Source organism: Vombatus ursinus, unplaced genomic scaffold (assembly GCF_900497805.2).
Source record: "Vombatus ursinus unplaced genomic scaffold, bare-nosed wombat genome assembly UNPS02009824.1, whole genome shotgun sequence".
Taxonomy (NCBI): Eukaryota; Metazoa; Chordata; class Mammalia; order Diprotodontia; family Vombatidae; genus Vombatus; species Vombatus ursinus.
This window is the reverse complement of record NW_020949602.1, coordinates 5,338,445-5,353,538: the sequence shown is the minus strand read 5'-3', so window position 1 is coordinate 5,353,538 and position 15,094 is coordinate 5,338,445. Positions and strand designations below refer to the sequence as shown.

General features: G+C 46.7%; 1 protein-coding gene and 1 non-coding gene across 2 annotated transcripts; both read left to right on the top strand.

Annotated features, from left to right (window-relative positions):
• Positions 1-1,048: 1,048 nt before the first annotated feature.
• Positions 1,049-1,151, top strand: LOC114036355. The gene has a single exon (XR_003568327.1). It is a non-coding gene; the product is annotated as a U6 spliceosomal RNA (small nuclear RNA).
• Positions 1,152-10,335: 9,184 nt separating this feature from the next.
• TACSTD2 (tumor associated calcium signal transducer 2) lies at positions 10,336-11,461 on the top strand. Its single transcript, XM_027852842.1, has one exon. It carries the CDS (start codon positions 10,425-10,427, stop codon positions 11,361-11,363), a length of 939 nt encoding a protein of 312 aa, XP_027708643.1. The 5' UTR covers positions 10,336-10,424; the 3' UTR covers positions 11,364-11,461.
• Positions 11,462-15,094: the final 3,633 nt, after the last annotated feature.

Genomic DNA, 15,094 nt, shown 5'->3' with positions numbered 1-15,094 from the left:
GTCACCAGTGAGATCCAGCAGCCAAGAAATCCAGTGCCATCGTAGACTGTGCTGAGGGAGGTGTGATTTCCAGAAAGAAGCCTGGTCAGACCATTCCTCGAGGCTGTTGACCCATTCTGGGTACCAACCACCGTTTAAGAAGGATGTTGATGAATCAAAAAGAATGACATCCAGCATAGTGAAGGTGATTGAAGCCATACCACTTGAGGGCCAATCAATCGAATGATAAGCATTTGAAGAAATGAGAGCTTTCTAGCCTGGAAAAGAGAAGCCTCAGGAGAGAGGAGGATATGATGACTGTCTTCAGATATCTGAAGGGGTGACATGTAGAAAAGAGGTCAGATGTATTCTGCTTTGTCCACAGAAGGCAGAATTAGGACCAGTGGATGAAAGCTGCAAAGAAGCCAATTGCTATCAGGCCTTCCTAATAGTTAGAGCTATCCCAAATCCAGTTGGGCTGCCTGGAGGAGGTAGCATGGCTTCCCTTCAAACAAAGGCTTCATGACCACTTGTTGGAAATGTTGTATAAAGGATTCCCATTCAGGATTTCAGCCAATGAGTTCCCTTCCAACTCTGAAATCATCTGATTGTATAAAGCACTTTCCTCTTGACTGCCCTATGAGGTAGGAAACCAGTTTCACAATCTCCCTTTTTATGGCTGAGGAAACTGAGGCCCAAAGAGAAGTGACTTACCCAAGGTCACACACCTAGTAAGTAGAGGCAGCTAGGTGGTCCAGTGGATGGAACACTGGGACTAGAGTCTGGAAGAACCAAGTTCAAAGCTGGTCTTAGACACTTCTCTGCCTTGGTTTCCTCACTTGTAAAATGGGGATGATAATAATACCTACCTCCCAGGATTGCTACGAGAATAAGATGAAGAAAGCTTTGTAAAGCTCTTTGCAAACCTTCAAGTGCTATATAAATGCTACCTATAATTACGTGTCGGAAAGGAATAAGCATTTATTAAGCACCTACTATGTGCCAGACACTGTGATAAGCACTTTACAATTATTATCACTTGACCCTCACAACAACCCTGGGAGGATGCTTGCTTCAGCAGCACATAAACTAAAATTGGAATGGTACAGAGAAGATTAGCGTGGCCCCTGCGCATGGATGACATGCAAATTCATGAAACAACCCTGGGAGATAGGTGCTGTTATTATCCCCATTTTAGAGATGAGTAACCTGAGGCAGATAGAGGTGAAATGACTTGCCTAGGGTTGGCCAGCTAGTCAATGTCTGAGGCCACATTTGAACTCAGGTCCTCCTGACTCCAGGTCCAGCGCTTTGTGCATTATGGTGCCTCCTAGCTGCCTCAAGGTGAGATTCAAACCCTTGCTTCACAGTTCCACCTCCGGAGTTCTTTCTACTAGACCCATCTGTTTCCAAGGCCTGTCGATTTCATCTCTGCAGCATCTGTCCAACATGTCCCCTTCTCTCCTCTGATGCTACCTCCACCCTGGCGCAGGCCCTCATCGCCTCGAGCCTGGACTATTGCAACAGTTATCAGTGGATCCACCTCCCCCAACTGTCTCCCCACTCCAGTTCATTCTCCATTCAGCCACTAAGGTGATTTTACTGAAGTACAGGTCTGACCATGTCACCCCCCTTCTCAGTAAACTCCAGTGGCCCCCTATTGCTCCTAGGATCAAATACAAACTGCTCTATCATTTGAAGCCCTACATAACCAGCTCATTTTACAGATGAGGAAACTGAGGCAGAGTTAAGTGACCTGCCCAGGGTCACACGTTAGTAAGTGTCTGAGGTCAGATTTGAACTCAGGAAAATGAGTCTTCCTGACTCCAGGTCCTGTGCTCTATCCACTGCACCACCTAGCTGCCCCTCCAAATGATGAAAGACGTCCAATAATGATTTTGGAAGGTAGTGAGTTCCAGTCACTGGAAATGTTCAAGAAATTCAATTGAATTGAACCGCTTCCCAACATACCATGCTACGTGCAGCCTCCTATATTTCTGGAAATGTGATAGGCTCTGGAGTTAAAGACAAAAAACGAAATAGTAATATTTCGATAGAAAAACTGCTTCGGCAGGACAACAAACAAACTGTCATATACACAATGTGATTTCAGAAAGGACTAACACTCAGGGTCATAGCAAAGTGGAAGGAACACTAGACTTCAAACCAGGAAGACCTGGGTTCAAATCACACCATTGAGATTAGAGGCATAGCTGTGTGACCCTGGGTAAGTCACTTAACCCCAAGTGCCAAGAAAAAAAAAAGAGATTAGAGGCATGATCAGGGATAAGTCATCTTGAATCTCAGTTTCCTCATCAGTAAAAATGGAGATAATAATCCTGTACTTCTTACCTTACAGAGTTTTGGGGAGGTTCAAATAAGAGACATGTAATGTGCTTTGTAAGCCTCAGTCTGCTGTATCAATCAACCAATTAACACATGTTTATTAAACTGGCCTCCAACACTGGACAAATCACTTAGCCTCTGTTTACCTCAGTATCCTCATTTGTAGAATGAAAGGGTTAGGCTCAATGGTCTCTAAGATCGACTCCAGATCTCTGTCCTTGTGATTTGGGTTTGACTCTTGGCCCTGCCCTCTGCTAACTAGGAAACCTTAGAAAAGTCACTTCAACTCCCTGGGTCCCACTTCCTTCTTCTGTGAAATGAAGGGGTGGCTTCTAAAGTTCCTTCCAGTGTCAAATCCTATGATTCTCCTCTTATCGAATAGAATAGAATTGAATAGAATTCTTTTAGAATAGAATTCCCAGCTCTTCGTCCATCTCTAATGTCCATCCAACATCTACTCGTAAACCAACTCAATGGGCTGCCCCATCTGGCAGTACATCTTAGATATGTCATCCACTTTGTTTTTCCCAGCTGGATGCTTAGGCCTTTTTCATACCTTTATGAATCTCATTGAAGAGGCTCACTAGTTTATAAGTTGCTTCACTAAGTGTTCCGAAATCATGGCATGGTTTCATGACTATAATCGCAATGAATGCAGGGATTCATTCTTCTCATTTTTTTTTTCTGTCTCTAATATCCAGGGTTTAAGACTTAGTACTTTGAGCATAGTTGGCACACAATGAATGCTTGTCGACGGACGGCCTTTCCTGACTGGCCAAGGCCTACATCAGTGACTCACACGGGCTGGCTGGCTCTTTCTCACTTGATGCTACTAAAGACAGTATATCAAAGCTACAGTAGGTAGAGAATCTGGAGGAACAGGTGCAAGGACAGGCCTTTTCCCCTTAGGAAATACCTAGTTGGGAAAATTATGGTCCTTGTTGTTTGAAAAGGGCCCAGCCCCAGGAAGAAGGCAGGCAGTGCACAGACCAGAAGGCCAGACTTTGGGCAATTCTTTGTCCCTTTGTGGGCCTCACTTTTCCCCTCCAGCCACTGAGGGTATTGGATAAGACCGTCGCCAAGGAGGCGGCTTCCAGCTCTAGCTCATGTGATGCCCAATGCCCAGCATGTTTCAGGCTCATGCAACTCCCATACCTTGATTCTGTGAGTTCTGAAATGTTCTTACACCCGGGATAACCAGAGCGTCTTAAAACAGGAATCCCAGTCTTGGACCCAAAAAAAGTGACTATAGAACACGCTTATCCCTTCTCAACACAGAGGTGGGTGTTTATGGGGACAGAATGTTGCATCCCTTGACAGACTCGAGCACTATAGCAGTCCTAATTTTTGTCTTTGGGATAAGAGAGGGCTCAATGGTAGGCGGTGGAGAGAGATGGAGATGATTGGAATTCAAAAACAAAAGCAACTTATAAAACTCATTTCAAAAAACAGATAAAAGATCAGGATTGCCAACAAATTGATTTCCAACCTTGACCTGTGGCAGCAGCTTTGGCCACGTCTCTGTCCCCATGACCCGGGGTCTGGTCCTGAAGAGGACAAGAAGAAGGGAACTGTCACACAGTAAAACTAGCCCTGGCCTCAGCATGGGCAGGCCAGGGTTTGAGTCCTGTCTGCGCAACTTTGAGCAAATCACTTTCCATTTTCCTTTCTGGAATAATAACAACTGGCATTTGTACAGGGCTTTCAGGTTTATAAAGTGCCTTACAGACATTATGTCATTTTATCTTCACAACAACTTTGAGAGGCAGGTGCTATTATCTCCATTTTACATATGAGGAAACTGAGGCAGGCAGGTTAAGTGTCTTGCCCAGGGTCACATAGCTAGTAAGTGTCTGAGGCTGGATTTGAACTCAGGTCTTCCTGGCTCCAGGTCCAGGGCTTTATCCATTGTACCACCAAATGCCCTAGAAGTAACTTGGTATGTTGCAAAGTGACTTTGAAATTGGAAAACCTCAGTTTAAAACCTGCCTTGAGCAATTTACTATCTGAATGGACTTGGGCAAGTCACTAAACTCTGGGCCTTAGTTTCCTTATCTGTAAAATGAGGGTGTTAGATGAAATGACCTCTGCAGTCCCTTTCAGCTCTCAAGCCCTGATCCTATGGGCTCTCAGCCTTCATCTTCAATCTGTAATATAAGGAGGGCATTAGAAAATAAAATATTCACATTGGAAAGTGACCTGCCATATTATTTAGTCCTACTCACCCATTTTCCAGGGAGGAAAACTGAGACCCTGAGAGAGGAACTCAGAATCCCCAAATTTAGGAATTGGGATCTCTCTATAGTCCAACATGCAATACATGAAAAGGATCTGCAGTACTACACAATGGTCATCCAGCTTCTGCTTGGAGCCCTCCAAGAAGGGAGTACCCACCATTTCTCAAGGTAGCCCATTCCACTTTGGAGCAGCCCTAACTGGGAGGGAAGCTTTTCCTGACATCCAGCCCAGAGTGGTCTCTTTGCAACTTCGACCCTTTGCTTCTGGGCAGAATAGACTCTCTGAGACCAAATGGACCAGGGAAATTCCCTCTTCCACATGAGAACCCTTCCAATCCTTGAGGACAACTATCATGCCCCTCCCCTGCCCAGTCTTCTCTTCTCCAGGCTAAAAATCCCCAGGTCCTCCAATTGTCCCAGTGTAACATGACCTCAAGACCCTTCACTATCCTGGTTGCCCCTCTTCTGGATGAGGATCTTGACTTCCCCAGATAACTAGACCAGTAGTAGAGGGGAGATTAGAATCTAGGTCTCCTGGTTCAGTGGTTTTCCCACTGCCCTGGGCTTCCTGTCTTGCTTCAGCTTTAAAGAATGATTACTTTACCATGAATAGCAGAAACCTAGGGGGTTGGGGGGAGGGTTGGGAAGTCTCATGGGCTTCTTGTATTTTGTGGTCACAGGAAGCTCCCTTAGGAATGACCAGCTCTGTCCTCCCCAAAGACAGTGAGTGGCCTGGAAAAAGAAGAGCCTAGCTCAGCCATGAGCCCCAAAGGACAGAGAGTGAGAAGGGAATTAGTCACAGGTGAATTGAACTCGTAAATGCTGAGTCTTTGTGAGGAAAGTCACTGGAGAAGAAAGGGGAGGGAGAGAGGGGGCTCTGAAGACTGGGGAGAGAAATCATTAACAATATGGGATTCCTACACTCATGTGCTGGCGTTTACCTAGAACAGCCTGCCTGGAACAGAATGGAGCTCTCCGGGCAAATCAGCCAGCAGAGGCAGTTTATTCTATCAGTCCAAGGGTTCCTCCCCTCAGCCTTACAAAGCAGCTAGTGCTGGGAATTTTAGCCTTACAACATGGGATGCTAGAACATAGAATGGTAGAGCCCTGATGCTTAGAACCTTAGAACATAAAGCATTGAATGCCAGAGCTAGAAAGATCCTTGGAACACAGAAAATGAAACATAGAAATTTAAAGCTAAGAGGAATCCTAGAACCCAGAATGGATGGGACTTTAGATGGAATATTAAAACAGCCCTTCCATTTCTAAATCTAAGATCTAAGGGATAGAAGGAACTAGAGAAAGTAGGATTTTAGAACTAGATTAGGACCTAGAACAGCAGAACATGAGAGAACCCTCAGGATCTTTTTAGTCTAACCCCCTAGTTTGACAAGTGAGGTAATTGAGGCCCAGAGAGGTTAGTTAATTTCCTTACCCCAGTTCCTGTCCTCTCTAATTTCCTCCCCTCTGTCCATGTCCCTAACACATACAGTGGGTTTGTTAATATCTTCCCTGATAGGAAATGATTAATTCAAATTGAACGATGATTCATGATAACATAGCACTCAAGTCAAAAAGAGCAACTGACGTAAAAATCAGTCCTATTTATTAGCCTTTTACATTCCGCTATCAGGCTCAGACACACACATGGCCCCTCAGTGCCCAGCCCCAACTCCCTTAACACTTACTGGTTGCCTAAGGGACTCAGGTGAGTGGGAGAGGGGTGGTGGCCCTGGGTAATTAAGAGTTCCACTGTCTATGCACATTCCTGCTGCTGGTTGATCACTAGATGGGATACCTGGTCATTTACTAGACAGGTAAGAGTCAGGAGACCAGAGTTCTTATCAGTCTCCCACTGGGGTGATCTTGGGCAGGTCACTTAAATTCAACCTTTCTGACCCACAGTTTCTTTACTTGTAAAATGGGCATAATACTTGTACCATCCACCTCACAGGGTTGTGAAGATCCTATGAAACTGAGTAGATAAAGGCTGTTGTTGACCCTGAAATGGGACCTAAAGTCAGCTGTTATTATTGTCACCCATCCCTTGAAGTCCTGCTCTGGTACTGTGGCATGGCATGGCATAGGGATGTCTCTGGGAACTCAACTCCAGTGTGTCCTCCAGAGATGGAAGGTCAGGGCCCAGCACTGGCCTCGTGTCTGTTGTTTGAGAGGAATCCAACTTAAATGCCAAGAGGCTCAGTACCAAAATGTCAGCTGTGAAGTGATGATTTTCTTTTCGGAAGGAAGGAAAGAAGCATTTAGTAAGTGCCTACTATGCTCCAGGCGCTGTGATAAGCACTTGAGAAATCATATCTCATTTGATCCTCGCCACAGCCACAGGAGCCAGGTGTTATTAATAACTCATTTTATAATTGGGGAAACTGAGGCACACAAGGGTTAAATGACTTGCCCAGTAAGTATCTGAGGTCACATTTGAACTCAGGTCTCCTTGACTCCAGCCAGGCTTAGCTCTGTATCTACTGCCTCAACTAGCTGTCTCTAGGCAGCTGGCCTTTTGGGCCAGAGCAACTTGTGAAAACTTACTAAAGCATAGAGGGGCTACAATGAGGGATTCCTCACTCTGAGAAATTTACGGGCCCTTGAATCAATCAATGGGACAGCTAAGTGATGCAGTGGATAGAGCAATGGACCTGAAGTCAGAAGACCTGAGTTCAAATGTGGCCTCAGACACTTGCTAGCTGTGTGACCCTGGGCAAGTCACTTAACCCTATTTGTCTCAGTTTCCTCATCTGTAAAAATGAGCTAAAGAAAAAAATGGCAAACCACTCCAATATCTTTACCAACAAAACTCCAAATGGGGTCATGAAGAATTGGACATGATTGGAAACTAAACAATGAATCAACAAACATTTATTATGTACTGTGTGTCAGCTGCTATGAAACAATCTGTGTTCTGGAGTTTATATTCCATTTAGAAGACAGACATAATAATAACAACAACAATAATGATTAGCATTTAACAGTGTTTTCAGGTTCGCAAAGCACTTTACAAATATGATCTCATTTTATCCTCATAACAGCCCTAAGAAGTAGGTGCTATTATGATCCCCATTTTATAGATGAGGAAACTGAGGCAGACAGAGGTCATGAGATTTGTTCTGGGCCACAAAGCTCAATAAAGGTCTGAGGCTTGATTTGAAGTTAGGACTTACTGACTCCAGGCTCAGCCCTCTATCCACTGGGCCACCTATATATAAGCAGAGGGACTGGATGTGTGGTTTTATTGCTATGGTCCCTCCACCAGTGCGGGTCTACACCTTCTCTGCAACCCCAGAGAATTCCTTGGGGCTCTGAGAGTGACTTAGTCAATATAATCAGAGGCAGGATTGGAACTGGGTCTTCCTGGCTTCCAGACCAGCTCACCTGGCTGCCTCTTATACATATATTAGTGGTTAGAAAGAGATCCAAAGTAATTTGGGAGAAGGCATTAGTAGTAGAGGGGCATCAGGAAAGGCCTCATGTGGAAGGTGCTGCTGGATTCTAACATGCAGAGGTGAGGAGAGTCAGTGCATTCCAAGTAGGGGGATCACCAGTCAGTCGACAAGCATTTAAGATGTGGTGAAGGGAGATGGCACATCGTGTGTGCCAATATGTTGGGGCTTGAAAGACTGTACCCACAAGTCGCCTCTGAGAAAGGTACTAAAGACTGGGGCCAGGTGGCGAAAGCTTTGAATACCAAACAGAGGAGTGTGTATTTGATCTTAGAGGAAAGAGGAAGACAGGGAAGTTTATTAACTAGGAGAGTGACATACTCAGACCTGTAGTGAAGGAAAATCACTGGAGTGACTTGAAACTTTGAAGCATTCTACTTCCTTTTATTACAACCAATATCTCAATTTATTTTGCCTAGATGGGCAGTGTGCCATAGTGGAAAGAGCACTGGACTTGGAATCAAAAGATCTGGACTCGAATCAGTCAACCAATGATTATTTATTCAGCACCTACTATGTGCCAGGCAATGGAGATGCAAAAGACAGTCTCTGCCCTTAGACACTTAATAGATAGCGACTATAAGGCTTAATTTATCTGGGCCTTCATCTCCTTTTCTCTAAAAGGCCTAATACCTGCACGGCTGAGCTCTCTGGGTTTTGTAAGGTGTGTCTCGGGTGGCAGAGTGAACAGAGAACAGAATTTAGAGGTCAAAGACGTGGGTTCAAACTTCGCCTCCCATGCTTATTAGGTGTGTAGTCATGGAAAAGTTACTGAGCCTCAGTTTCCTCTTTCAAAAAATGGCTGTTCCTACCTCAGAGTTGTTCTGAGGCTCAAATAAGAGAATATGTGAAAAATATTTGGCAAATGTCAAATAGCTGTATAAATGTCAGTCTTTATTGGATTGTGCTTTTTCTTTTTTCATTCGATCCTCACAACAACCCTGTAAGGTAGATGCTATTATTATCCCCATTTTCAGCTGAGGAAACTGAGGCAGAGGTGAAGTGAATTGTTTGAAGATTAATGGAACGATGGGCAGGGATCAAGCTAACTTTCCGTACTTCCACAGGTCTTTAGAGCTAAAGCTGGAAGGCACCTAGAAGGCTGTCTAGTCTAATCCTATAATTTTACAGAAAAGGAAATTGAGGCCCAGGGAGATGAATTAACTTTCCCAAGGTCACACACAGATAGTGTCAGAAATGGGATTGGAACCCAATCAAATAAGCAGTTTAAAGTCTGTACTTTGTGCCAAGCACTTTGCTAACACTAGAGATGCAAGTATAAACCTGAGCTGGTCCTGACCCTTAGCTGGCTCCTAGTCTATCAAATGTTAAGAATGAATACTATCCACTGAAGCCTTTTGAGATGTTTTGCCATTTACTTTAGGGAGAGAGAGAGAGAGAGAGAGAGAGAGAGAGAGAGAAGCAGGGGAAAGTGGGGAAGGGGAGGAAAGGGGAGAGAGAAAAGGATAGAAGGGGAAAGAGGAGAGGGGAGAGGGGGAAAAGGGGGAGAGGGGAAAGAAAGAACAGAAGAAGGAGACGGAGCAAAAGGGAGAGAAAAGGAGAGAGGAAAGAGTGAAGGGGAGAAAGGAAACTGGGAGAAAGGAAAGAGGGAAGGTAGGAAAAAGGGAAAAGAAAAAGTAGAGAGGGAAAAAGAGAAGAAAGGGGCAGAAAAGAAGGGAGAGAGATGAAATGAGGAGAGAAGAGAGGGGAAAAGGCAAAAGGGGGAGAGAGGGAAAAGGAGAGAAAGGAAAGAAAGGCGGACCAAGAGAACAAAGGAAGGAAAGTCGAGGGAAGAAGAATACAAAGAGAAAGGAGACAAAAAGAGCGATAATTCCGAGAAACATCCCTGCCCAGAGAGACGGGGAAGGGAGGTGGGGGAGGGGAGAGGCAGGTGCTTCTGTGGGTGTCTCCGAGACACACCTTGGTTGCTCGGTCCCAGAGGGGAGGAGCTCTCAGTTGTGGTTCACGTCGACCACTGCTCCAGTGGCTGGGGGCGGGTGTTGATTCCACCCCCCGAGGGGCCGGGGCCAGGACAGTCCCGGGGATGAGGGTAAGGGCTGTTCGCGGGAATCCAGATCGCTCCCTCTCTTCTCTTTTCTCGGGAGGGGCACAGTCCCAGCTCCCAGCTGCCCACATAGCTGGCGGGCCACCACGCAGCTCTGGCCGTCTGGCTCTCCTGCCCTGCTGCTGCCGGGGCTAATGTGACATCAGCATTCCCGCAGGTGAGTCAGTGGCGGAACCTGCCGTGCGGGTCGGACGTCCTATAAAAAGCAGCAGGGCACGGCTCTCCTCGGCGCACACGCCTCGGGATCCCGGCCGCTCCGGGAGGCTCCGGCCCGGCACCCGCTGCTCCTCTCTCCTTCCTTCCTCCCTCCCTCCCTCCCCGGGTCTCCCGTCCTCGCTGAGCATGGCCCGGCCGCCGGTGCTGGCGTTGCTCCTGGCGGCGGCGGCGGCGGCTGGCTGGACGGCGGCGCAGAACTGCACCTGCCTCACCAACAAGTGGACCGTCTGCAACCCGACGGGCTCCGGGGGCGGCTGTCAGTGCACGGTGTTGGGCTCCAGCCACGTGGCGGACTGCAGCACCCTGACGTCCAAGTGCCTGCTCATGCGCGCGCGCACGAGCCCGCACAAAGCGCGCAAGCTCATCGAGCCCGGCGAGCGCGCGGTGGTGGACAACGACGGTCTGTACAGCCCGGACTGCGACGGCTGGGGCCGCTTCAAGGCCCGCCAGTGCAACGGCAGCGACGTGTGCTGGTGCGTCAACTCGGTGGGCGTGCGGCGGACCGACAAGGGGGACCGCACGCTGCAGTGCGACGAGCTGGTGCGCACCAGCTACATCCTCATCAACCTGCGGCACGGGGCGCGCTCCCCCGCCTTCAACCGCTCCGAGCTGGCCCGGGCCCTGCGGCGCCTCTTCCGCGAGCGCTACCGGCTGAGCCCCGAGTACGTCACGGCCGTGGAGTACGAGCGCCCCACCATCCAGATCGAGCTGCGGCAGAACGCCTCGCAGAAGGCCCGCGGCGAGGTGGACATCGCCGACGTGGCCTATTACTTCGAGAGGGATGTCAAGGGGGAGTCTGTGTTTCACAACCCGCACCTCGGCCTCGAGCTCCGAGGGGAGCCCCTGCGAGTGGAGGACACGATGATTTACTACGTGGACGACAAGCCCCCCCAGTTCTCCATGAAGAGGATGACTGCCGGGCTGATCGCTGTCGTGGCGGTGGTGGCGCTGGCCATCGTGGCCGGCATCGTGGTCCTGGTCATCAGCAACAAGAGGAAGTCAGGCAAATACGAGAAGGTAGAAATCAAGGAAATGGGCGACATGAACAAGCAGCTCGACTCGTAAGGACCGGACCTGTTTGCGAGGATGCCGGGGAGGGGGATGGGAGGAGAGAGGGAAGCTTCGCGGCGAAACAGCCTCCTCCCTCTGGAACAGCAATTGGGTGCGCCTGATCCTCGGCTCTCCAGTTTCTTGGAAGGACTGAGACTTTCCCTGCTGCCACCCCGCCCCTCCCCCCCAAAAAAGAATCTTTGGGTTAGAAGGAAACGTATGGAGAAACTGAGGGCCAGGAAGACATGACAAAGCCCGTCTAACATTTATGCTCTAAGCTTCCTTCTAGCTCTGACAGTCTGTGTTTCATGTTCACGTCCTATTCAATTCTAACATTCTTAGGTTCTATGTTCTAAGGTCCCTTTCAACTCTGACGGCCCACGTTCCATGATCTAACATCCTGTGTTCTAAAATATCTTCTGGCACTTCAGATTCTGTTCTATGTAGGATTCTCTGTTCTAAGCTTCCTTCCTTACAATGCTAACATTCTAATTAGAGGTACAATTGGGACTAAAGCCTTGGCCACCTTCCTTTACCTGGTCTCCTAGCCCTTTCCACTTTACCATATTCTTTGGTCTCAGTCCCGTTTGTCTGCCTTCGTGTCCTAGCTATGTGGCCCTGGACAACTTACTTAATTTTTCTGAGCCTTTGTTTATTCATCTGTAAATTGGAGGTTAAAAAAAAAACAACAACAAAACACCTACCTCCTAGGGGTGTTGTGACTGTCGAGGGAAATAATGTATATAAAGCAAATGCTCTGTAAATGTTAGATGTTAACCCTAAGGAAAAGAATCTGCAAAACAACCCAATCATTTCAGTCCTAGGACAGAAATATGACTCTGAAAACTAGGAACTAGTAGGAACCAGAAAGGGTGGAGTGGGTTTCTATTGAATGTCCATTTGGGTGCTTAAGTCTTCCCACTTGATGACTTCTATTTATTACGTCTTGGTAGCATCTGAAAGTGTTGTAAAGAGGTTTGCCAAATCGTAAATGAATTTGATTGGGCCGAAGCACTTAGGGTTTAGGCTAATTTCATTATCTCCCCAAGTTAAAAACAAACAATGAGCATCTTCTAAATTTCTCACTTTGTATAATGGCGTTCACCATGGGGCAAGGATTTGGTTCTCTGTAATGTACTCATTTGCGGCTGTTTATCTTACTAGCTGGGTCCCCATCCATCCTGTTACATTGGTCTGAAATGCATTTTCCATGACTTGGTTTTGAGGGGGCCTCTGTATCTGCTCCTCCATGCTTCTGTATAGCTCGTTAATATTACTACCTGTTATTGTTACGCTTAGCTCGCTAGTCTATTTTGCAAAATGTGTGTGTGTTGTCTTTGATGTCAGAATTTTTATAAGCTGTTGGATTTAATAAAACATGAAGAAAACCCATAAAACAGTGAAAGGCCTTTGTGACTTCTCCATCCACTTTCCCAAAGACTGCTCAGGTTTACTGTTTAAAATACTCAGGGGGATCTTGGCTGAGGCAAGGATTCCAAAGTGTCCTCTTTCTTCTTGGAATTGTCTGCGACTACAGCACAAAACTGGGAGATGCCTCACCTTAGCACCCATCTAGTACACTCTGCTTATTTTACAAGTGAAGAAACTGAGGCCCAGATTTGCCCAAGGTCACAAAGCCAGTAATCCAGGACTGGGCAGAGCTGAGATTCCAAACTAACTCTTCTGGCTCTAAACCCATTGCTGATGTCTCTGAGCCCCGGGGGTGCCTTTGATCCTGTGCTGTTGAGGTTCTGGGTTCAAAGCCACAACCTTGTGGAAGCCACTCTCCTAGGTTTCCATTCCCCTGGGGAGGACTGCTTTAATACCAGGTACTAGAGGTGGGGTCAGAAGAATGCAGACCGTTCTCTGGTCTCTGGGAAGTTTCTAAGCTTTGTCATTAAATAAGAATTCGGTAGGAGTCATCGCTACTGCTGAAGGGTGGAGGAAGGGGGAAACCCAGCTGCTGGGACCTTTTAGCCCAGCCTAGCCCTCTTCCCCCCACTCCTACCTACTGGCTGAGGTTAATCACCTGTGAACCCATTTGACTTCCTCCTCTTTTTTCCCCTCTTCTTTTTCCTCTCTTTACTATCCTCTTCTTTCTCTCCTCCTTTGTCCTTCTTTCCCACCTTCCCCTTTTTGTCTTCCTTTTCTCCTCCATCCTACTACCTATCTTACCTTTCTCAACCTCCTCCCCCTCCCATAAATCTCGTATTCTAACTCCCAGCTTTTCTTCCTACTCCAGGATTCCAAACTTTTGTCTAGAAGGGCCTCAAGCATTTAGGTGTGTCTTTTTTAGCACTTTTTCTGACCAGGCTGGGCTAGTTGGTGAAATGGGTGGGCGGGGGAGGTAGGGGGCCCTACTCTGCTCTTTGAAGTGGGTATTCAAGAGTTTCTCGAAGCTTGAAACTGACTCACACCCAGTTAAGTTTTCCTTACTGCCTTGAGGGAATGTATTTGTTTGTGTATTACATAAATACACAAATGCTTCTGTGACCCTACCCTCTAGGGTGGGGAAAGTCTCTGGTGAAGTAGGGTGGAGGGAGTCAAATTTAAAATCTTGCTGCCTTCCTGAGTACTGGGCCTTACTGTAATTTGCAGTCTGGAAAAGTGAAGTGAGACTCAGTGACTCAGTGAAAAAAAAATGTTGGACTTGTCTTCTGGAAAGAGCTGGGTTCAAATTCTGACACTCGTCACTTATTTGTGGGGTGAGCCTGGACTAGACCCTTAACCTCTTCTGTAAAATGAGCATGATCACATTTGCATTGCCCAGTCTCCTAGGGTTAAGAGGAAGAAAAGGATTTGTAAACTATAAGGCTCTCCAGAAATCTTAATCATTATTAGAATTAAAGTGCAATGTATAACATATCAGATTTTTTTACTATCTCAGGGAGAGGGGCAGGAAAAGGATAGAATTTGGAACTCAAAACATAAAAAAAGCACAAACGTTAAAAATTGTTTTTACATGTTAGTTGGGGAAAAATAAAATTTTATTAAAAAAAAAAAAGAATTAAAGTGTAGTTGGCCCACAGTGGAAAGGACAAGCAATGAGGAAGCTAAGAAGGTTTGGCAGGGCTGGCCAAGTCTGAGAACTTGAGTCTGTCAGGAGAATGTGAGAAGGAGCCTGGGATTCCCATGGGGGTTTTCAAATTCACTAAGTTATTTTTCCTTCTGCCTAGAAGTTCTCCTGAAATCCCTGAGCCAGGAGGGATGTTGAATGCAAAGCCAATGAGGTCGTGGGGCATAATGAGGAGAGTGCTGGCTTTAGGCTCAGATCTGGGCTCTAGTTGGTGTTGGCCAGTTCACTGTGTGAATGTGTGTCTTCAAGAAAGAATGGGAGTGAAGAAGGGGTTAAAACTGAGTTGTATTATTTCCTGGGCCAACCTCAGGCAAGGTTCATTTTTCAGGGCCTCAGTTTCCTCAAGGCGTTGGACCAGATAATGACCAAAGTCCCTTCCGTCTCAAAGTTCAAACACCCCAAGTTATGTCATCCCTCTAGGCCTCAGTTTCTTCAAGCGTAAAATGATGAGGTTGGACAAGATATCCTTAAAGGTTCCTGCCACCTCTATGACCACAATCCTGTGTGCTGTTAGGGGAGCATTGTCTGAGCCTAGCCCTGAGCCCACTACATTACTAATTAACAACAACAACATATATTACCTTTCCTGTAGGGTTGTGGTGAGGGAAACATTTTGTGAACTTTGCAGTAATATAGAAACATGAGTGGTTGCTCTTTTAGGGAAACTAAG